We start from the raw sequence: 24,293 nt of genomic DNA on the forward strand, positions 1-24,293 counted from the left end.
CCCTACATGTTGACATGATAATGCTTCTTACCTTATTGAACTTTTCTGCCATCTCTCATCTCTCTTATGTGTGTTGTAGCCATTGTCAATGTTAGTGCCATGATACTTATACTGGAGGGAGGTATTGGGTATTATCCAGGCTCATATAGAGTCAAATTGGCCTGTATATGCATCATGAGGGTATTTTCATAGCACAAGTGACAAATGTCTGAATACTGGAACCCCCACAAATCATTGACATGGGGGCTCCAAGCTGTTTGTTTCTACTCACCATATGTAATCAACGTTGACCATAGACATTACGTAAAGTTGCAGAACTAATACCTGACTGCTACTTTAATCAAACTTCCTCACTGCCGTAAGCCACCGAGGAAGAGTGGAAAACCAAGACCTGTATTCAACTGATCGGTACGGGTCGCATTGATAAGGCTTCCACAATCATATATTCTCCGCCTCTTCTGTGCATAAGTGATACCTTCCATTGGGAGAAGACTGCAACCATTGTTGACTTGGGGCCCGTGCCCTATCAGTCCCATCCCAGTTATGCCCCTTGGTTTCAGTGTTTTCTGAAACCACAGTCACAAAATAGATCAGCTTATGAAACCATAACTTTATTTTGTTTATTTAGCCTTCATAGGTAGAAGCTTCTGTGCTGTTAAATTCCTCAATATTTTTCTAGCTGTTGGTGCTCATTTTTCTAATACCAAGCATAGAATGAAACTTTAAAGCTAATGTGCGGACTGCCTGCAGCCACCGCTAGTACAAGTATTGAAGCTTACTGCATACACTGAACTCAATGATAAGACAGTATGCAAAGGGCTCCCATGCTAATTCTAGCCATGGCTGCAGGTATGTTGAGGATGGATGATTCTTCAGAGTTCTAAAAAGTGAATAATAGAACTGTAGCATTAGTAAAAAACTGTAAAGCTCAGCACAAGTTCTGTTTAACACATTCAGCTATCAGGGGTGTGTAAGAAGACTACATCCCTGTATAGAATCATAGAATGGTAGAGATGGAAGGGACCTCCTCGGTCATCTGGTCCAACCACCTGCTCAAAGCAGGATGCACGAAATAATCCCAGACAGATGTCTGTCCCAGATGTCTATGTCCACAAAGAGATAGCAAGGCATTTCAACAAGCATACAGCTTCAGACACCAGGAGCAGATACAGTAGCTCTGATTAACAGACCTGCTCTGAAAGCCGTGGGGCTGGTGATTTATAACTGCATCTCCACAGAAGTTTTCGAGGGATAGGAGCAGATAACTGCTGTATAGAAATCAATGTGCTGGAGAGATGTTGGGATGTTGCTTTCGGTGGGCATGTCAAAAGGACGCACGGGGACGCATTCGCATACAACGCATGTCCCTGCGTACACAATGTTAAATGTAGGTACGCAAGATGCATGCGGATCTTAAGGAAAGAAGTACACAGGCCTACACTGTGCACAGAAATGCTAATGTGAAACCGGCCTAACTCCTCTCCTGGAATGTAACTTCTAAGCACTCTCCAGAGTCTGCAGGCTGAGCTCCATGGAAACCAGCTGGACACTACAAAAGATAAAAGCTCTCACATCAGGAGAATGACAGCCGATAGCAAATTTTCAATTCACTTGATTTTTCTTTCTCATGTTGTCTAACTAATGCAATTTAAGAATTTGAGAATGCTAATTTAAGTAATCTCTACCTAGGTACGGAAGAGCTGTAGTATGAAAAATAGAATATTTGATCACAGGTATATCTGATTATAGTTCTTTTTCAATCCTCAAGAAATTTTTGTGGGTTTCCTATCAAACTGGCTATAGTTTTCAACAGAACTATAGGTAAATCTATGGAATTATCTTTACATGGAGACTTATTCTTTTTGCATTTAGCTCAGTCTAATTATTTCTACATGTTTAATTACAACTGAAAGTGGCCTATGTTCCTTTTTTATACCCACAATGGATATCACTTAGATATCTTAAGACAGATTTATTCCTGAAATAAAAAAAAGCACAGTAAATGCCAAAATATTGCTTTCCGCTGCCAGGATTCATTAAGCTTTTTCCCTTCATCGCAGATGGGCTCTGTGTTGCTGGCAGCTGAAGTCTGTCCTCTGTATTTGATGGCACAGAATTGTAGAAGGAGCATTTTTTAACATTTGGTTCCTGAAACACAAGGTGCAAATATATAAACGTAGAAGCTAATCTTCTGCTATAAAACAGAGATTTGTAATTCACTTTATTCAATAATGAGAATTGTTCAGAAAATCAGTGGAAGTAAATAATGTGTCTCTGTCCTGTGGCTAACAACTCTGAACTATTGATACGTTCAATCACTGACGCAGACCAAGCAGATATACTACTAGTGGATTAAAGGGACTCTGTCAGCACAGAATAGTCGACTGTTCTGACCAAGTACAGGCGCTTAGAGCACCATGGCGGGGCCAAACAGTCCAGTGCACCTTCCCACCTACTTTTTTTCCCCTCTATCTCTTCCTTTCACTCCAATCTATTTTGATTGACAGCTCTGGCTTTATGGAGCCAGAGAAGGGGGAGATGGATAGAAAGCAAGCAGGTGGGAAGATGCACTTCAGTGTTTGGCCCTGCTGAGTGCCTATACTTGGTCTCAACAGTCATTCTTTGCTCTCAGCGGGGCCAAACACGTAAGTGCATAAAGCCTGAGCTGTCAATCAAAAAAGAGGGGAGGAGAAGGCAGAGACAGAGGGAAAACAAGTAGGTGGGAAGGTGGACTGAATTGTTTGGCAACGTAATGGTGCACTAAGCACCTGTCCTTGGTTTGAACAATCATTCTGTGCTGACAAGGTCCCTTGAATATGACCTTGTGAGTTAACACAATGTCAGCTTCATAGAATTATAGAAAATGACACAGATTGTATTCCTTATATTTGCAGTATATAATCTTATTTAATGTTAATCTGCCAGTAAGACTCCAGATCTACTGATATTGTGTATATATAAAAATTATTTGCAAATATATTATAGATCCCTTTTTACCGACTATGTTGACAGGTATTTTATCATACAGCATGCAGAGAAACTTGCCACCACTGATTATTAAATTATGAGGACTGTATGGAAATACAGCCCACTAAAGTATATGGCTGTGTGCATTGCCCCACTGCCTCCAACTGCCTCCATATAATCATATCTCCTAATAATAAAATACATTTTTACAAAGTTCCATCAATTGCCTCTGCCACAGCTTTTCATTTTAGACCCTGATCACATCACATTTTTGCCTAGAAAGAAGCACTTCCATCAAAACTTTTAGCTTCTTAATATATTGCAGTCATAGAATTATATAGCACTGTGTACTTACAATTGATCATTTTGCCATTCTACCCAGCTAATTCTTTTGTTTTCCATTAAGTCTATGACATCACATGATAAACAAAACTGACTAGCTGAATCCTTCTAAGCTCTATGTAAGAAACAGGAAGTCTCTTTTCCTGCATGAGTCAGTATTAGAACTACAATAATAGATCACTGCAAAGCCCCTGGCAGGGAGAGGAGCGGAACAGCTGGGTCAGGAGTTATAGTAGGGGAATGACTCATGCAGAAAAAAAAGACTCACAGTTTCTACATAGAGCAGAGAAAATTGACCTCCTGTTTCTACATGAAGCTTAGAAGGATTCAGCTGGTCGGTTTTAATCATGTGATGTCGTAGACCTAATGGAAAGGAGAAGAATTAACTGGGTAGAAAGGCAAAATGAGCAATTGTACACAGTGCTATAATAATATGATGACTACAATATATTAAGAGGTTAAAAACTTTGATGGGGGAGGAGGAGGAGGAGGGCTTCTTTAAAACTTTAGGTGCCTTCATATTGACAGATGTGGCAAGCCTTGCTGATAGCTTAGTGTGCCTCTGCAATAATCACAGTGGACCATCCATTCAAGTTGACTGGGAACAGCCTTGCTATGCAAACCATCTACGCTAGTAACATACTGCACCAGTTATCAAAGTGAAGAATGCTACTTTGCTAATGCTAATTTACTGTGTTCGCCAGGAAAGTATCCACAGAAATCCATTGCCAAACAGAGGCCAAATACTGTTCTTTTAGCCTCCGTCTGGTCAGTGTACATCAATGTTCTAGAAAATAAAGTATGGAATAGTGTAGTAATTGTAGCAGTTATTTCATCAGTCTAGCAAGAAAAAACAGTTTAACCATACTTTTTTTTTGTGGAATCTGTGACCTATGCATCCATCACAGGTAGTGTTGAGCGATACCTTCCGATATGCAAAGGTATCGGTATCGGATTGGATCGGCCGATATCCAAAAAATATCGGATATCACCGATACCGATACCCGATACCAATGCATATCAATGGGACACAAAATATCGGAATGGTTCCCAGGGTCTGAAGGAGAGGAAACTCTCCTTCAGGCCCTGGGATCCATATTCATGTATAAAATAAAGAATAAAAATAAAAAATATTGATATACTCACCCCTCCGACGGCCCCGGCTCTCACCGGTCCAAGCGTCTGCCTCCGTTCCTAAGAATGCAGAGTGAAGGACCTTCGATGACGTCGCGGCTTGTGATTGGTCGCGTGACCGCTCATGTGACCGCTCACGCGACCAATCACAAGCCGTGATGTCATCGCAGGTCCTTCACTCACTGCATTCTTAGGAACGGAGGCAGACGCTTGCAGCGGTGAGGTCCAGGGGCCGTCCGAGGGTGAGTATATCAATATTTTTTATTTGTATTATTTATTTTTTACATGAATATGGATCTCAGGGCCTGAAGGAGAGTCTCCTCTCCTCCAGACCCTGGGAACCATACGCACCGCACACTTCCGATTCCGATTTCCGATATCGCAAAAATATCGGAACTCGGTATCGGAATTCCGATACAGCAAATATTGGCCGATACCCGATATTTGCAGTATCGGAATGCTCAACACTAATCACAGGTCTTTGATAAAATGAGCTTTTCTCAGCATATGCATTAAACAGATGATAAGGTTGTTAATAGACAAAAACAATGCGCTAAAGGGTTTTATATCGAATAAAGTTAATTTTCATAAACATTTTAATGAATAGATCTTTGAATAATAAACATTTCCACAATTGGATTTGTTTAAAACAAATGTTCCTGTGCTGAGATAATCTTATAAATGTGTCCCTGCTGTGTAATGTCTGTGTCTGACCGTACCACAGCTCCTGGGCAGGGGAAGACACAAAATAGAATATAGACAGGACAGAAGGGGATCACAAATTATGTTTTCTTTGAGGTAAAGCATTGTGTAAAATAGGCAGCGAAATGTTTTTTCCCACAAAAATAATCAGCTGTGATCCTATGCTGTCCTGTCTGTATACTCTCTTTTGCGTTCTCCCCTGCTCAGGAGCTGTGGTATGATCAGACCATGTTCCTGCACGGTCAGACACGGCCATTACACAGTAGGGACACATTTATAAGATTATCTCAGCACAGGAACATTTAATTTAAACACATCCAATTGTGGAACTTATTATTATTCCAAGATCTATTGATTAAAATGTACTTTGTTGGTTGGAAAACCTCTTTAATCTATTGTTCTGGTTTAAATGATGGACACCGTGAAGAAAACCTGACAGTCCCACATGTTACTGATCCATCCTCTGCATAAAGTCAATTTTTGTCTGTATGATAGAATCAGAAAAACGGAATTCCCAATGCAGTTGTGAGCATAGCTTATTTATTTTGAGGCAGACAACTTATGCCATAAAATCAGAACTATTTTTTTAAATAAAAATTGAAAAATTGTTGAGGTGCCCAAATGTATCTGCGGGAAGAATAAACTGTTCAGTATCCTCTTGGGTCATAGAAAGTGGAGCACTGTGAAACACAATGTTGCTATATATTACCTGCATTCTGCCTTGTTTTGGAAGTATTTTCCTGAAGTTTTCGTCCCCTATTAGGAGGGTATCTGGTGAGATAATGTGTCATATACTGCGTAATAACGCTCTACTCTTTCAATTGTAATTGAACTTAATGGAGTCAGTGAAAGTAAATTGCCTGCTTTTTGTTTAGTGAATGACATCTTGTGTGTCATTTGTTACCATAAGTCAGCGAGACTTCAGAGCACAGTGAATAGTATTCATTAGAGATGTGTACACTTGCTCATAAGTTATTAGACATGAAATGAGGGGGGCCGCAAAGCTGTGAACGCACAAAAGACAGGGAGGCTAATTGAAGAATGAAATGAGTAAGCAAGAAGATTATTCCCCCCTGGTTTAAGTACCAGGTTGTTATGCTCTTGGAAATACAAAAGAGCCTTGGATCTTGTAAATGTTATTTGTCAGTGCATTACTTTTGCCTAAACTCAATTATTTAACAAAAAAATATGGATTTTATTTTATGAGCAACTCCAGAAAAAGCTAATCCAATGCAAGCATGGGTACACCAAAGTGTACTGATCACACGATTTAGCAAAAAATAAAAAGTTTACAATGTAGATTAGATTTTTTTGCCATCTTGCTACACTTATCTTGTACTTTGGCACAGCTTACAAAATGTCCCAACCTGATTTGGACCATCAAAGGGCTTTTCCCATCTCCAAGATCTAATCCAAATATGTAGTAGGTGTAACAATAATAATATTAGCAAATACTTCCAATTAGAAATATAGTATAGTTCTTCTGATTCGCTATGCCGCTTACCCCATGTGCAGGGCAATGTAGTAGCTTAGGGTTCCATGATTTTGACCACTAACAACTAACTGTCAGTATATGAGTGGTCGTAACCATTGATACGTAAGCTACTGCAATGCCCTGCACATGGGGTAAGCAACATAGCTTATCAGGAGAACTATACTACATTTCTAATTGGCGGTATTTGCTAATATTGTTATACCCAATACATATCTCGATAGGATCTTGGAGATGGGAATACCACCTTAAAGTTAAACACACTGAACTTGATTCATGAATGACATGCTAGAACTATAAAACACACTGAGCGTTAAAAGGGACAAGTGTGAAAATTTAGAAGCCATTCATGGATTATGAAAAGCAGAGCGACAACCAAGAGTTACACAAAGCAAAGACCAGTTGCTATTATGGGGCCGTTGAAGAAAGGGTACCAGGCCTTGGTTGGTCCCATTCCCTATCCTAGTGAATGTCAGTAATTTATACAGGACTTTCACCCCAGACGGACTGAAATGTTAGTAAATAAAAAGGACATGAGAAATTAGTTCAATGGTCAAATCATCTTCTCATAATTTAATGTTCTGTGATAAAATTTACAAAATTCTCCAATGTGATTTGGTCTAGTAATTCTGGTCCTTCTGGACTTTCTGTTTCATGAATGGCATGCTAAATATCTAGCAAGGAACAAATCGTACTTAGGCAAATGCATAAAAGGTAGATGGTTTGAAGAAGAAGAAATAGTCATGGAAAACTATGAAGATTAAGGTGCTATACCCAGAATCAAATCTTAAACCCTCCACTCTGGATCCAAAGAAAAGGGCTGTGCATGCTCACACTCCTATCAGTTCATTGTCTAGCACAAGTTACTGGGGCTTTTTCTGGCAGTCTATGATCCAGAGACCCATTTGTGACGACACAGCATTTAATCTTAATTATCCAGATGTCAGTTCAGTAAGCCAGGAGCCATAGACTGCTATCTCTATGTTGACTTTTGAATTTATGCGTTTGTTCTTCAGTTGGTCAAGAACCATACACTGTTGTCATATGAGTCTTAAACTTAAATTTTTTATATGCTTAAATAACTGATGTTTGCCTCATATCAGTTCCTACAGCTCATTATCTCTATTTTTGCAAGACAGGGATTCAGGGTCATTGAACAATGGATGTTTGATAATATGTTGTTTGACCATTGTGTGAGGTCCTGTGGCTTGTTGACTTGCAAAACAGAGGAGTAAAAATTATGCAAACTCTATACTGATACAATGCGAGTTAATCTGATCACCACTTCCCCTTGACCTGTGGATGATGGCTTCAAGAACAACAGTTGTGAACTACATAAAGTGGATAGGCCTCTGTAACAACACATCCAAGAGATCCTAAGATCCAAAGAACCAGAGACTCCTTACAATACCACAGCCAGGAACACTTTACAGGATATCTGCCAGATCACGGCTCCATCACGAGGGACACAGATTTGACATTCTTCAGGATGCCAGCTTAGGGCACCACAGCCCGAGCTGAATGAATACAGATCTGCTCCATTGACCATCAATGAACCCATGGATATGTTTGGGGTAGTCAGGATTTGGACCCACCGGTCACCTGAGCCCCATGGATAAGTTTGGGAAAGCCAGGATTGGGACCCACCGGTCACCTGGCTCCATGGAGATGTTTAGAGAAGCCAGGTTGTGACCCTCTGGTCACCTGGGCATGTACCTCAATGCACTGTCAGCGTCCTTAGCTTGTCGTTACCTCCTCTATGTGCATGCAACAGGTGGGAGTAGTTGGCCCTGGAAGCTCTGAAATCACAGCTGCTCCCGGTGAGTCAGTGAAAGGGTGAGACTCTGTAATTGTGCACCATCTTGGGTATTTTGCTGGGATTGTGCTATGTGTTATTGTCTTTTCGTAGTTCAATAAAGTATTGTCACACTGTTTTACCCTCACATTGTGATGTCTGAGTAGTATTACACCCTCGGTAAAAGGAAGACGAGTGTTTGGTGGGATGAGCCCTGGTCCATGGATGAGCCTTGGTGGGGCTAGCAGACTAGAACACCCGCTGAGCCCTGTGTCTCCACACCATTCTTAGAATATGTAGGGGTTCCAGCAGTTGGACTTAACATACAGTAAATTACACCTTTACCAATAGATAGGGGATAACTTTTTAATCTGGGAATAACCTTTTAAAATACCATCCATATTCTGTGTTTAGTTGAATGACAACCAATTACATACAGCCTCTATAGACTGTGCAATTGTTATGAGGCCCTGGAAAAGAATAGTTGACCTTTTACACTTTTTGAAAGGATGAGAATATGTGCAAGATACTTACTCGAGAGAAACTGAATATTTAGCATGGGGTAAGGTTAAGAGTTATGATAATGATGTGACAAGGAAAATGTAAGAAGTGATTTTATCATGATTAGCAAATTCTACAGTAAAAATGGAACCTTGTGGCTTTATATAATCCTCACTCTATATACATTATTGGTTACTGCATTTCTGGTGGCTTTCCTCGATTTAGTTAGTTACCTATGTAGGAGGATAAACGAATGAAGAAATGTTTAAAAACCTATTGCAAGAATATAAAAATATGCTGAATTTTCCATTTCTCTAACTTGCAACAGATAAAACAGATGCAGCCTATAGTTGCTGACAATATTTGTGTTGACACTGACAGCTGGCATATTATTTCCATTGTTTCCTCCATCAGCTCGAGTGCTCACATCATAAAATGACTTAAAAAAATAGTTGTTGGTTTTGGGGAAAAAAATCATAAAGAGCAATAACAATTTTTCTTAAAACATGTCTTTATTTAACATAAAGGATTATTATATAAGTTTTATCAGTATTCATAATTTATAGCTATGCATTAAAATGTTATCTAAGCACAATATAAACCCCATGGCTGTAAATGGCATTTTGTTTACATAAAGAAACAATACTTATGTATACAACCAGTAGATATAATGATTAAGAAACCTCCTCAATCAAAAATCGATGTAGAATGATACAGTAAAGCAGGGAGGTGGAGTTGGAGAATACGTCTGCTGTCTCCTTTTTGACAAGTCATGGTGCCCCAGTACTAGCGCTAATAGCCACCATTAGCTGTTTATTGCGCTATCTACAAAGTAATATCTTTGCGACAAATGACTACCCAGCTCCAGTCCTCTTTATTGTTATTTTGCATATTAGTTATTGTGTGGAAAGTGTAAGGTCCACTGTTGTGACTCACATACTGTAGGTTGCTCTTAATGCAATTTTTAAAAAAAAATATATATTGACAGAAACACTGAAATATGAGCCTATACATTTTTAGTTTTCCCACATTTGCACATATGACTCTAAAATGATGCCCTTCAGACTCCTTTTTGCTTCAAGTTGTCTATGAATCTTATGAATGTGTCTTATGCTTGAAGAAGACGGCTAAGTGATGTGAAGCTGCAAATGCCTCACTGATGATGCTTATGGCAGTGGAATATCATCTGCTATATGCATCAATGAAGCTGCATTTGCAGTTTCACATTAGCCGTCTGTTGAAGGCATCAGAACTCAGCTCTACCTATGTAATTTATGCTAAGTTTAGTTATTATTACAAGATCTGTTATGTTGGAGTGCTGGACAGTGGAGCTCTGCTGAAAAATAGCTAACAGAGCAATGATTTAAAAGTTCACAAGCAGCTATACTAAGTCAGTTGGAATAAGATATAATCAAGCTGGCAGAGTTGTGTACATAGAATAATAAAGTGAACTCTACACTTGATTAGCTTGATGAAATGACAAATATATGTGGTGAATACAGCTAAATCATCAACTCAGACAGGTGGGGGTAGGCACTGAAACACAGGAAAGGGAGCAAAGGGGTCTGCAGCACTGAGGAGAAGCAGGTACTTGTGAGAAATCAAGTGTTAGCAGCATGAGAATAAAATCACCCAGTGTCTTCTGATTTATTCACACTGCGGGGCGTGATCTCAGGCAGGGCGGCCGCACAGGGGCAGTTAGCAAGACATCAAATGATGTCAGAAGATGGGCAGCGCTAACTGCGCATGCCCAAGGCATAAGATAACAGTTGAAAACACTGCTGAGGAGGTGGCGCCAGGCGCCAAGAAGGCATGAGTGACGGCGGTGCTGTGTCTGCATTAGGGGGGGGAAAGACCTGCCCCCAGGACTATTTCAAGGTATTTTGGACAAATTGCAAAATTGATTATTTCTGCAGTTACAGCACCAAGAACTAAAAGAGCCACCTTGTCAGAATGCAGCATTAGTGCAGCACAAGGTGGCTCTTTTAGTTACAAACACCTGGGGGGGGGGTGACAGGTTCCCTTTAAGTATATATTTACTGTGGTTTGTAAAAAATAATTTGATTGGGCGAATAACCCTTAAATTCTTCCAGTAAATCAAGCTTTACTATTTGATTGAAGCAATGGACGTTAAAACAAAGCATTATGCAGTAATTCAGACAGAGCATACGCTACTGTAGAAAAAGCTGTTGTGCCTTGGCCTGAACATCAAGTGACCATTTTTAACTTAATTCTTGTAGGTGGGACACGACGCTTTAGTGGTGCCCAGTGGCACCTGCAGAAAATTGTGAATGACTCAGTGGACAGTTCAGACGATGAGTTCTTCGATGCCAGAGGTAAGAATTCCATAAAAGTCTCTCTGATATGAGCTAGATTGTTAACAACTGTTGATTACGGAAATATTCATCTATGTGGTAAATTTACTGACTCTGATATTTCTCTAGTACCACAAAACTGTCAAATTTAAGGGTCTTAGTTCAGTTTAACTTTGAGTTTGTATGAAACGTGCCACTTGTTTGCACCTTTAATTTTTTACTTTGATAAATGTATCTAAGGCCGGCGTCACACCAGAGCAAGAAATATGGACGAGCGAGAGGTGCAAAAACAACGCATTGCACACGGACCAATGTTTCTCTATGGGGCAGCTACCATCAGCCATATATTTCTCGGCCGTATTTTACGGGCTGAGAAAATCGCAGCATGCTACGATTGTCAGCGTATTCCTCCAAAAATAAGCCAATGAAAGTCTATGGGGTGAGAAAAATACGGATTACACACGGACCACACATCTGCCTTGCGAGAAATACGCACCAGTGTTCTGTAGAAAAGCCGGCAATTCAGTGCGGTATACAGTAACATCACACTGACAGAATAGAATAGAATATAAACATAGTATAGGTATATATATATATATATATATATATATATATATATGTCAGTAAGACACACACACATATATATATATATATATATATATATATATATATATTTATTTAATACAGAGCTAGATAGCATAAAAGCCAGTAATTCAATTGCCGGCTTTTGCTATCGCCTTACCAAACCCGACAGGATATGAGGCATGGTTTACATACAGTAAACCATCTCATATCCGTTATATTTTTACATATTCCTCACTAATAATGTTAGTAGTGTCTGTGTGTAAAATTTTGGAGCTCCAGGTGTTAAAATAAAGGGTTAAATCAAGGAAAAAACTGGCGTGGGCTCCAGCACAATTTCCTCCGCCAGAGTGGGAAAGCCAGTGACTGAGGACAGATATTAATAGCCTAGAGAGGGACCATGGTTATTGGCCCCCCCGGCTAAAAACATCTGCCCCCAGCCACCCCAGAAAAGGCACATCTGTAAGAATATATACAGTATATATATATATATATATATATATATATATATATATATATATATATATATATATAATATATAAAGCTGAATGTGTGTGTGTATGTGTGGGTGTATGTCCGGGATTGGCATCTGCACCGTCGCAGCTACAGCCACAAAATTTTGCACAGTCACACGCATGGACCCTGAGAGCGTCATAGGCTATGTTCTGAGGCGAAATTTTAACCCCGTGCGTTCCAGTTCAGCAAACAATTTTGCCCCTATCTGCATAATGGGGAAAAAGTGAAAGGAAAAGTGTTGGAGGCGAATTGACAGCTGCCAGATGTAAACAAGGGAGACTTAAAGAGTGAGAGCGATGGCGCCAAAGAGTATATACCGTACAGTTTCTAAGGTGGGGCCCCGACATGGGATACTCACCACACACGGGGATATGAACACACACACAAAATGCGCCACACACTACCACGTGCTTGAGCACATATATCACCCTCAGCACACATTTCACCACACATACACCAACCTCGCCACATAAAAGTCAAAACACAAAAGTCACCGCACAAAACTCGCCACGCGCAAAACTCGCCACATGCAAAACTAGGCTCACGCAAAACTCGCCACACGTGCAAAACTCACCTCATGGAAAACTCGCCACACGCAAAACTTGCAAACGCGGTAAAATTGCCACATGCACAAAAGTTGCAACACATGCAAAAGTTGCCTCACACAAAACTTGCACATACTCAAAAAGCACCACACATAAGACTCGCCACGCACAAAACTCGCTGTAACAATTGTAGTGGAACACTCAGGAATCTCTTGGCTTGAGACAAATAAGCAGCAGAACCAAATATAGTGATAAGTCTGTATTTTTCAAACAAGCACTGGTGCAAAGCGTGAACAAGTTCAAACACAGCAAATAAGGTGAAATCAGGATAAGTTCCTTGCAGCTCGGCTGCAGGCACAGTCAATATTCAAACGCACAAAAGTGGGTGCAGCATGTGCACAACAGTTCAAATGGACGGCAAACTGGGTCCTTCTTAGGAATAATTTGTTTGCAGCTTTGCTGCAGGCAAAGTTTTATGGGCGTAGCATCTTCTGGGGAAATGCAGACGATAAGACATAAGTTCAAACCAGGGCTGGCAGTTTTAGCAAGGAGTCCAGAAGCAGTGCAGAGCTTCAAGTCCAAAACAGTCACATAAACCAGCAGTGAAAATCAAACAAGCTTAGCTGTAGCAGGATGAGCTTACATGTCCAGCAGGTAGAATGCAGAGAAATGCAGGAGAACCTCTGAGAGCTGAGAAGATTTAGCTGAATAGGCGGAGCCGGAGTATCTGGAGAGGGGAAGTCTCTTGCAGCACAAACCAGGGATTCAGGCAGAATACACAAGCAAGGAGAATGAAGCAAGCCAGGCTTATAACGACAGGGAAGCCAGATCACATGAGCAGATTTGAGGCAGCAGACGCCATCTTGGAAAATGGCAATAAAACACCAAAGATAAACAAGGAATCCAGAGTCCTTACACTCGCCATGCGCAAAACTTGCTGCACACAACTTGCTACACTAACCTGTCACATGCAACTCAACATACAAAAAGTTGCTACACGCATGTCGCCACACAAAACTCATCTCACAAAAGTCTCTACATGCACGTCGCCACACGCAACTCAACACACACAACTTGACACATGAAACTCGCACTAAAACACACACAAGTCTGGTGTTATCCTTCAAAAATAAAAATCTGATTAATAAGCAGACAAACTACAAGAGCAACAAATGTACCATATAGGAAATACGGAGCTGTCAGTCACATGACCAGTCTATTATGTGTATGTGTGAGCTAATATATACTGCCAGGGGGGAGGGCTTCCTGTTGGCTGGGGATTTATCAGGCTGCCAATTTAGCTTACAAATACTGAGGTAAAAATACTGAGCAAATAACGTGTGAACGAGGTCTAATACAGGAGGAGATGACACACAGATATATACTATATACAGGAGGAGATGACATACAGGTACATACTATATACAGGGGAGATGACACACGGGTATATACTATATACAGGAGAGATGACACACACATATATACTATATACAGGAGAGATGACATACAGGTATATACTATATACAGGAGGAGATGACATACAGGTATATATAATATACAGGAGGAGATGACACACACATATATACTATATACAGGGGAGATGACACACACACATATATACTATATACAGGGGAGATGACACACAGGTATATACTATATACAGGAGGAGATGACACACTGGTATATACTATATACAGGGGAGATGACAAACAGGTACATACTATATACAGGGGAGATGACACACAGGTATATACTATATACAGGGGAGATGACACACACATATATACTATATACAGGAGAGATGACACACAGGTATATACTATATACAGGAGGAGATGACATACAGGTATATACTATATACAGGAGGAGATGACACACACACATATATACTATATACAGGGGAGATGACACACACATATATACTATATACAGGGGAGATGACACACAGGTATATACTATATACAGGAGGAGATGACACACTGGTATATACTATATACAGGGGAGATGACATACAGGTACATACTATATACAGGGGAGATGACACACAGGTATATACTATATACAGGGGAGATGACATACAGATATATACTATATACAGGAGGAGATGACACACAGGTATATACTATATACAGGAGGAGATGACATACAGGTACATACTATATACAGGAGGAGATGACATACAAGTACATACTATATACAGGGGAGATGACACACAGATATATACTATATACAGGAGGAGATGACACACAGGTATATACTATATACAGGAGGAGATGACACACAGGTATATACTATACACAGGGGAGATGACACATGTATATACTATATACAGGAGGAGATGACACACAGATATATACTATATACAGGAGCAGATGACACACAGGTATATACTATATACAGAAGGAGATGACACACAAGTATATACTATGTACAGGAGGAGATGACATACAGGCACATACTATATACAGGAGGAGATGACACACAGGTATATACTATATACAGGAGCAGATGACACACAGGTATATACTATATACAGGAGGAGATGACTTAGAGGTATATACTATATACAGGAGGAGATGACACATGTATATACTATATACAGGAGGAGATGACATACAAGTATATACTATATAAAAGAGGAGATGACACATAGATATATAGAGGAGATGACATACAGCAGGTATATACTATATACAGGGGAGATGACATACAGGTATATACTATATACAGGAGATGACATACAGGTATATGCTATATATAGGAGGAGATGACACACAGGTATATACTATATACAGGAGGAGATGACACACAGGTATATACTATACACAGGGGAGATGACACATGTATATACTATATACAGGAGGAGATGACACACAGATATATACTATATACAGGAGCAGATGACACACAGGTATATACTATATACAGAAGGAGATGACACACAAGTATATACTATGTACAGGAGGAGATGACATACAGGCACATACTATATACAGGAGGAGATGACACACAGGTATATACTATATACAGGAGCAGATGACACACAGGTATATACTATATACAGGAGGAGATGACTTAGAGGTATATACTATATACAGGAGGAGATGACACACGTATATACTATATACAGGAGGAGATGACATACAAGTATATACTATATAAAAGAGGAGATGACACATAGATATATAGAGGAGATGACATACAGCAGGTATATACTATATACAGGGGAGATGACATACAGGTATATACTATATACAGGAGATGACATACAGGTATATGCTATATATAGGAGGAGATGACATACAGGTATATAGTATATACAGAAGAGATGACATACAGGTATATACTATATACAGGAGGAGATGACACATAGGTATATACAATATACAGGAGAAGATGACATACAGCAGGTATATACTATTTACAGGGGAGATGACATACAGGTATATACTATATAGAGTAGATGACATACAGGTGTATACTATATATAAGTGAGATGACAAACATGTATATACTGAGGGGAAAATGAGAGGTGTGAGGTGAAAATGAGGGGTGTGAGGTGAAAATGAAAAGGTGTGAGTGCAAAATGAGAGGAGTGAGGGAAAATAGTGGAGTGATCGGAAAATGACAGATGTGAGGTCGAAATGACAAGTGTTAGGGGGGAATGCGAGGAGTGAGGGGGGAATGAGAGGGGTGAGGGGGAAAATAAGAGGAGTGAGGGGGAAAATGATAGGTGTAAGGGAGAAAATGAGAGATGTGAGGGGGAAAATGAGAGGCGTGATGGGAAAATAAGAGATGTGAGGTGCTATAACTAACCACAGATATTTACTATGCCCAGGCAACGCCGGGTTCTTCAGCTAGTATATATATATATATATATGTGAGTGTGTCTCACTGGCATATATATATTTATATACTGTATATATGTTTTCACGAATATTTGAGGCCATGGATCCATTATATGTCCATTTTGCAAGGCAGCGAGAAATTCTCGCCGTACAGATGCCATACGGATGCCATATAGATGACACACGGATACTATTTGTAGAAAAAATTGCATCCTCGCATTGAATACGGATCACTGTTCAAGAACTTTTCTGCGTATCTCGGACGAAAAAAACGGACCGTATTTTTATACGTTAGGTCTGACCCCGGCCTCAATGTTTTACTCTGCTTAACCACACTTTGCAAGTTTGGACTCCAAAGTGTCAAACATCTGTTCTTTTTGGTACAAATCAATAATACATTTATCTAAACTAACTTGTACCAAATAAGGCACAAACCAGACCAAAAAATCGTTGGCTCTATATAGGTTGATCTGCCCCTAGCTGCTTTCTGACACTATTTTTCTTATTTCATCACTGTTTCTAAAATCAGTTATGCAAATTCTGATATAGTCTTCAATATTTATTAGCTCACAAAAAAACAAGATGTCAGACCATAAATTATTGGGTTCATAATAAAATAAAAATCAGTTACATGACTACTATGAACCCCTGTACAGTGGCGTCCAAAAGTTTAGTTTTTTTAAAAACTGTGATTACCGTATATACTCGAGTATAAGCTGACCTGATTATAAGCTGAGGCACCTACTTTTGCCATGGAAAACTGGGTAAGCTTATTGACTCAAGTATAAGCTGGGTATGCCGGCCGAAAACCGAACTAATTATCTTTCCTCCATCTCGCACATCTTCCCTACCTGATCTATCTATCATAATAAATGAATTTACACTTTCCCCCGTCCAGGTAATCCGCAGCCTTGGAGTAACCTTTGACTCTGCCCTGTCCTTTAAACCGCACATCCAAGCTCTCGCCACCTCCTGTCGCCTCCAGCTCAAAAATATTTCCAGAATCCGTCCTTTCCTCAACCCTCAGTCTATCAAAACGCTTGTGCATGCCCTAATCATCTCACGCCTCGACTACTGCTACATCCTCCTTTGTGGGCTACTCTCTAACACTCTCCCATCTCTCCAGTCCGTCCTTAACTCTGCTGCCCGACTAATTAATCTCTCTCCTCGCTACACTTCTGCTTCCCCTCTTTGCAAATCCCTTCACTGGCTCCCAATTTCCCAACGTATCCAGTTTAAACTACTAACACTGACCTACAAAGCCATCCATAACATTTCTCCTCCATATATTTCTGTCCTAATCTCTCAATATCTTCCCTCACTTATTCGCTCCTTACCCAATCGCCTCCAAGACTTCTCCTGACTATCCCCCATCCTCTGGAATTCTGTGCCCCATCACATCCGGTTATCCATCACATTTGGATCCTTCAAATGGAACCTGAAAAAACATCTTTTCAAAAAAACTTACAACCTGTAATGACCACATGGCCACCTCAACACCATCGGAGCTACTACAAACCCCAACCTACTGTCTGCTTCCCCATAATCCTGTAGAATGAAAGCCCGCAAGGGCAGGGTCCTCTCCCCCCTGTATCAGTCTGTCATTGTTAGTTAGTTTACTGTAAGTGATATTTGTATTTTTATGTAACCCTGTCTCATGTACAGCACCATGGAATTAATGGTACTATATAAATAAATAATAATAATAATAATAATGCATTGTTCCCTCATTCCTGTCCTGCTATGCATGGTTCCCCCATCACTGTCCTAGTATGAATACCTCCCCATCCCTGTTCCCGTCTGCATGCCTCCCCCTTCCCTGTCCTGGTATGAATGCCTCCCCATCCCTGTCTGCATGCCTCCCCTGTCCCTGTCATTGTATGCGTGCCTCATCCTTCCCTGTCCTAGTATGAATGCCTCCCCGTCCGTGTCCCTGTCTGCATACCACCCCCGTTCTGTCCTTATATGAATGCCTCCCCCTTCCCTGTCCTGGAATGAATACCTCCCCATCCCTGTTCCTGTCTGCATGCCTCCCCTGTCCCTGTCATTGTATGCATGCCTCCCCCTTCCCTGTCCTGGTATGAATGCCTCCCCATCCCTGTCTGCATGCCTCCCCTGTCCCTGTCTTTGTATGCATGCCTCATCCTTCCCTGTCCTGGTAGGAATGCCTCCCCGTCCGTGCCCTTGTCTGCATGCCACCCCCGTTCTGTCCTTGTATGCATGCCTTCCCCTTCCCTGTCCTAGTATGAATAGCTCCCCTGTTCTGTCCCTGTATGCATGGCTCTTTATCCCTTATCACGGTGTGCATGTTTCCTAATGAAAAGAATAAACAAAACATCATACTCACCTACCTACGCGCCCTGGGTGCTTGCACTGCATCTCGATCCAGCCGCCAGCACCTGCTTGTAGCTCCTACTGTGCTCAGTGGTCACATGATACCGCTCATTAAGGTGATGAATATATGCTCCACGCCTATGGGAGTGGAGACGCATACATATTCATCATTTTAATGAGCGGTACCACGTGACCGCTAAGCACAGGAAGAGCTGCAGGCAAGTGCCGGTGGCTGCAGCGAGATGCAGTGCCAGCACCAAGGGCACACAGGTAGGTGAGTATGATGTGTGTGCCGGCCTCTGGCACCCGCTGCTTTGCCGCCGGCTTTCTGTACTGTGACTCATATATAAGCTGAGAGGGGCGTTTTCTGCACAAAACAATGTGCTGAAAAACTTGGCTTATACACGAGTATACACTCACCGGCCACTTTATTAGGTACACCATGCTAGTAACGGGTTGGACCCCCTTTTGCCTTCAGAACTGCCTCAATTCTTTGTGGCATAGATTCAACAAGGTGCTGGAAGCATTCCTCAGAGATTTTGGTCCATATTGACATGATGGCATCACACAGTTGCCGCAGATTTGTCGGCTGCACATCCCAAAGATGCTCCATACAAGGCAGGATGGATCCATGCTTTCATGTTGTTTACGCCAAATTCTGACCCTACCATCCGAATGTCGCAGCAGAAATCGAGACTCATCAGACCAAGCAACGTTTTTCCAATCTTCTACTGTCCAATTTCGATGAGCTTGTACAAATTGTAGCCTCAGTTTCCTGTTCTTAGCTGAAAGGAGTGGTACCCGGTGTGGTCTTCTGCTGCTGTAGCCCATCTGCCTCAAAGTTCGACGCACTGTGCGTTCAGAGATGCTCTTAGGCCTACCTTGGTTGTAACGGGTGGCGATTTGAGTCACTGTTGCCTTTCTATCAGCTCGAACCAGTTTGCCCATTCTCCTCTGACCTCTGGCATTAACAAGGCATTTCCGCCCACAGAACTGCCGCTCACTGGATTTTTTTTCTTTTTCGGACCATTCTCTGTAAACCCTAGAGATAGTTGTGCGTGAAAATCCCAGTAGATCAGCAGTTTCTGAAATACTCAGACCAGCCCTTCTGGCACCAACAACCATGCCACATTCAAAGGCACTCAAATCACCTTTCTTCCCCATACTGATGCTCGGTTTGAACTGCAGGAGATTGTCTTGACCATGTCTACATGCCTAAATGCACTGAGTTGCCGCCATGTGATTGGCTGATTAGAAATTAAGTGTTAACAAGAAGTTGGACAGGTGTACCTAATAAAGTGGCCGGTGAGTGTATATGGTACTTCTTTCTGGTTGTTGTGATGCCATTTTCCTGGTGATTTTAATAAACCAGAAGCAGATGGTTGTCAGCTATAAGGTTAAAAAAAATGCTAAATTTTTTGTCGCACTGTATATTAAAATCACAGCTTTATTAAACCATATTAAAAGAACAGATGTGCACAGTTCAATCAACAGATATAGTACTCAATAATGAATTAAGGCAAAAAAACTAACTACCAATAATGCCCCGAACACTTAACAAACTTATTGTAACATCCTAAGTACTATTGATGGTGGGCTTTATTAGGATGAAAAACAATAATCCACCAGAGGATTGTATTAACTTAATATATACTTACCTTGTAATGTCTTCACATTCTGTTCCGTCCAGATGTGTCCGGATCCCAGAATTCCAAGCAACGGAAGTTCACCGACCTCCATATTGGGACACCCAAGTGATGGATGTCTCAATATGGAAACTGCTGCTGCAGGTGCCAGCCTCTTGCGCGGTACCACCCCAGCGGAACACCGTCGCACCACACACACACACACTGTATATGCCGTACGCACCACACATACACACACAAATTGTCTGTGTCTGACCGTGTACAGTGCATACCACATCTCCTGGGCAGGGGGGGAAGCAAACGATAATACTGATATTACAGCAGGGGATCACAGAGGATTTCTTTTGTCAGGTAAAATATTTCACTGACTGTTTTCAAACAATATTTTACCTCACACAATGTAAAAATGTATCCTCTGCGATCTCCTGCTGTAATGTCAGTATTATGTTTTGCTTCCTCCCCTGTAGAGAGAAAGTGCACAGGGGTGAGAGACACAGAGCACAGGGAGGAGACAGATCAAACGGGACAGGACATGAGGGGAGAACACAGCACAGGAAGGAGAGAGACAGCAGACAAGTGGGATAGCACATGGGGTAGAAAGGTCAAAGAAGAGAGCACAGACGGAAGACGTCATCACATGGGGAAAGAGAGAGTGGATAGGTGGGTGAGCACATGGGGGGAGAGATTCTCAACTCTGCAAAGCCTGCCCCCATCGTGACATTACCGCAGTCCTGATGCAATAGCATCGGGCCTCCATATAGCAGTAGATAAAATGGAAGCAGCAGAAGCAAAAGGTGGGCAGATTTGAGTGTAATGACGGACAGCAGCCATATAAAAATATATGTACTGTATGCTAGCAATAAGCCACCCACACTTTCCCCTAACGAAAAGATATGCAATGTTGCATTCAAACTGGTACTGAGACAATGCAAATGTTTCAATTTCATAAAACAATGTTCTTCCACTCTTCCCTAAACTACCAAAAATTTGGCTTGACTAATAGTGTTGAGCGATACCGTCCGATACTTGAAAGTATCGGTATCGGAAAGTATCGGCCGATACCGGCAAAGTATCGGATCTGATCCGATACCGATACTCGATACCAATACAAGTCAATGGGACTCAAGTATCGGAAGGTATCCCTGATGGTTCCCAGGGTCTGAAGGAGAGGAAACTCTCCTTCAGGCCCTGGGATCCATATTAATGTGTAAAATAAAGAATTAAAATAAAAAATATTGATATACTCACCTCTCCGACGCAGCCTGGACCTTACCGCTGTGAACCGGCAGCCTTCTTTGCTTAAAATGAGCGCGTTCAGCACCTTCCATGATGTCACGGCTTCTGATTGGTCGCGTGCCGCTCATGTGACCGCCACGCGACCAATCAGAAGCCGTGACGTCATCCCTCAGGTCCTAAATTCCTAGAAGGGAATTTAGGACCTGAGGGATGACGTCGCGGCTTGTGATTGGTCGCGTGGCGGTCACATGAGCGGCACGCAACCAATCAGAAGCCGTGACATCATGGAAGGTGCTGAACGCGCTCATTTTAAACAAAGAAGGCTGCCGGTTACCAGCGGTGATGTCCAGGGGCCTCCGGACAGGTGAGTATATCAATATTTTTTATTTTAATTCTTTATTTTACACATTCATATGGATCCCAGGGCCTGAAGGAGAGTTTCCTCTCCTTCAGACCCTGGGAACCATACACTGGAAACTTCCGATTCCGATTCCCAATACCACAAAAGTATCGGATCTCGGTATCGGAATTCCGATACCGCAAGTATCGGCCGATACCCGATACTTGCGGTATCGGAATGCTCAACACTATTGACTAATTGTAGCATTTGGCACCACATTTGATAAACGTTAGATGGTTATTTAAAAATAACAAACACACTTATAATCACCTAACGCCCATTCCATTGAAGCCATCGTATCCCATAAAAAAGTAAAATAAAAACAACCATATCTCTCACCTGTCCGATGTTCTGTCCCATGCAGTATTCCATGTCTGCGATAAATAGTTTTCAACCTGAACGGTGCCAAGATGCGACCATCCAGGCTGATGACCACAGGAGAATGAGCTGCTGAGAGCACAGCGCCAGTGACTAGCGGTGACATCATCAAGGTTACCACAGCTCACTAAGGCTGCATTCCCAGCTCACCTTGCTGTGAGCCGGACCAGTGAACTGCAGTGACCTCAGTGGGATTACTGCCAGCACCATGACAAAAAGTCTCACAGTGCAGCGTTGAGCTCAGTGAATTCACCACAATTCACCTTGAGAAATAATTTAAAAAAAGAGTGGGGACCCCTTTAGTCTTGATAACCAGCCATGATAAAGCTGACAGCTGAGGGTTGCAGCTCGCAGCTGTCAGTTTTGCCATGCTGGTTATCAAAAATAGAAGCGACCCCCTGACGGGTTTTTTAGTTATTTATAGCACAGGCACCAGCTGATGAATGCTCCCTTCAGCAGCACCCATTCTCACTGTTATTGGTGGCAATATAGGTAGACTGATGGGAGTAGTACTCCCATAATCCGACGCCTGTCACCAGAGGTAAACTTTTTAGTGCCGGTTATAGCTGTTGGCTCACAGTGTCATCTGACAGCATGTGAGCCACAGCACTCTGACTGATGGTAATAATCTTACCGTCGATCAGAGCCACTGGTGTTTCTCACACTGTCCTGCAGATAATAGCATGGCAAACACCTGATGTTCGGGGTGCCGAACCCAAAAAATAACAGGAGATATTGATGGCCTCTCCTAAAAGACTGGTGATGATCAATACTTGTATTTGAGTCCTAGATAACTAATTTAATATAATCTGGCAGTGTTCCCCAACTCAAGGTTTCAAGAGCCACTGACAGGTCATGTTTTCAGGATTTCCTTAGTATTGGCCAGGTGATAATTCACCTGTGCAATACAAAGGTAATCTTGAAAATGTCGTCTGTTAGTAGCTCTTGAGGACTGGACTTGTGATATGGTATAGAAATCACTTTGTTTTGCTTAGAATGTACAACATATATTTGATTTATTCCATGTAACGACATTTATTGTAATAACTCACAAAGCTCATTAGGCATTAAACATTTTTGTACTTTCTTCTTGAACTGCATTCTTTCTTGAACTTGATTAGATCTACTTTTAGGTTACAGAGAAGTGGAAAACATAAAGACCTAAATACTTTAAGTTTAACTTGTGTCTATGGGGTCAGCATTATTTTTGTAAGATTTACAACTATTCCACCGAAATAATATGTCTGCTTTCAACATTGCAGTCCTTTCAATAGTCGCCCCAAAGATGATCTCATTCAAAGAACAGTACCAGAGTTATACAGTATACTGTACTTTACTCTTATCTACCATTTCGTAGAAAGTTGTGCTGATGATATACTTAATTTCTTTTACAGTGTTATTTTTAAACCATCAGATAAAATACATCTGTTATTTTTGATCCCTTCCTGTCATAGCCGGTTTACATCTTTCTGACCAGGACAGATTTTTCAAAACAGACATGTACCACTTTATGTGATTCTAAGGTAACATTTCTCCTTGTGAAGAGTACCAAGCCAGTGT

General features: G+C 41.3%; 1 protein-coding gene across 1 annotated transcript in view; it reads left to right on the forward strand.

Moving 5' to 3' along the window:
• The window catches only part of PITPNM3 (PITPNM family member 3), a 791,724-nt gene that overhangs the window by 286,543 nt on the left and 480,888 nt on the right, over window positions 1–24,293 (forward strand). The window contains exon 2 of the mRNA XM_077294388.1: window positions 11,174–11,269. Within this exon, the coding sequence (XP_077150503.1) occupies window positions 11,174–11,269 (96 nt within the window). The remainder of the gene's footprint in view (window positions 1–11,173; window positions 11,270–24,293) is intronic.

Source organism: Ranitomeya variabilis, chromosome 3 (genome assembly GCF_051348905.1).
Source record: "Ranitomeya variabilis isolate aRanVar5 chromosome 3, aRanVar5.hap1, whole genome shotgun sequence".
Taxonomy (NCBI): domain Eukaryota; kingdom Metazoa; phylum Chordata; class Amphibia; order Anura; family Dendrobatidae; genus Ranitomeya; species Ranitomeya variabilis.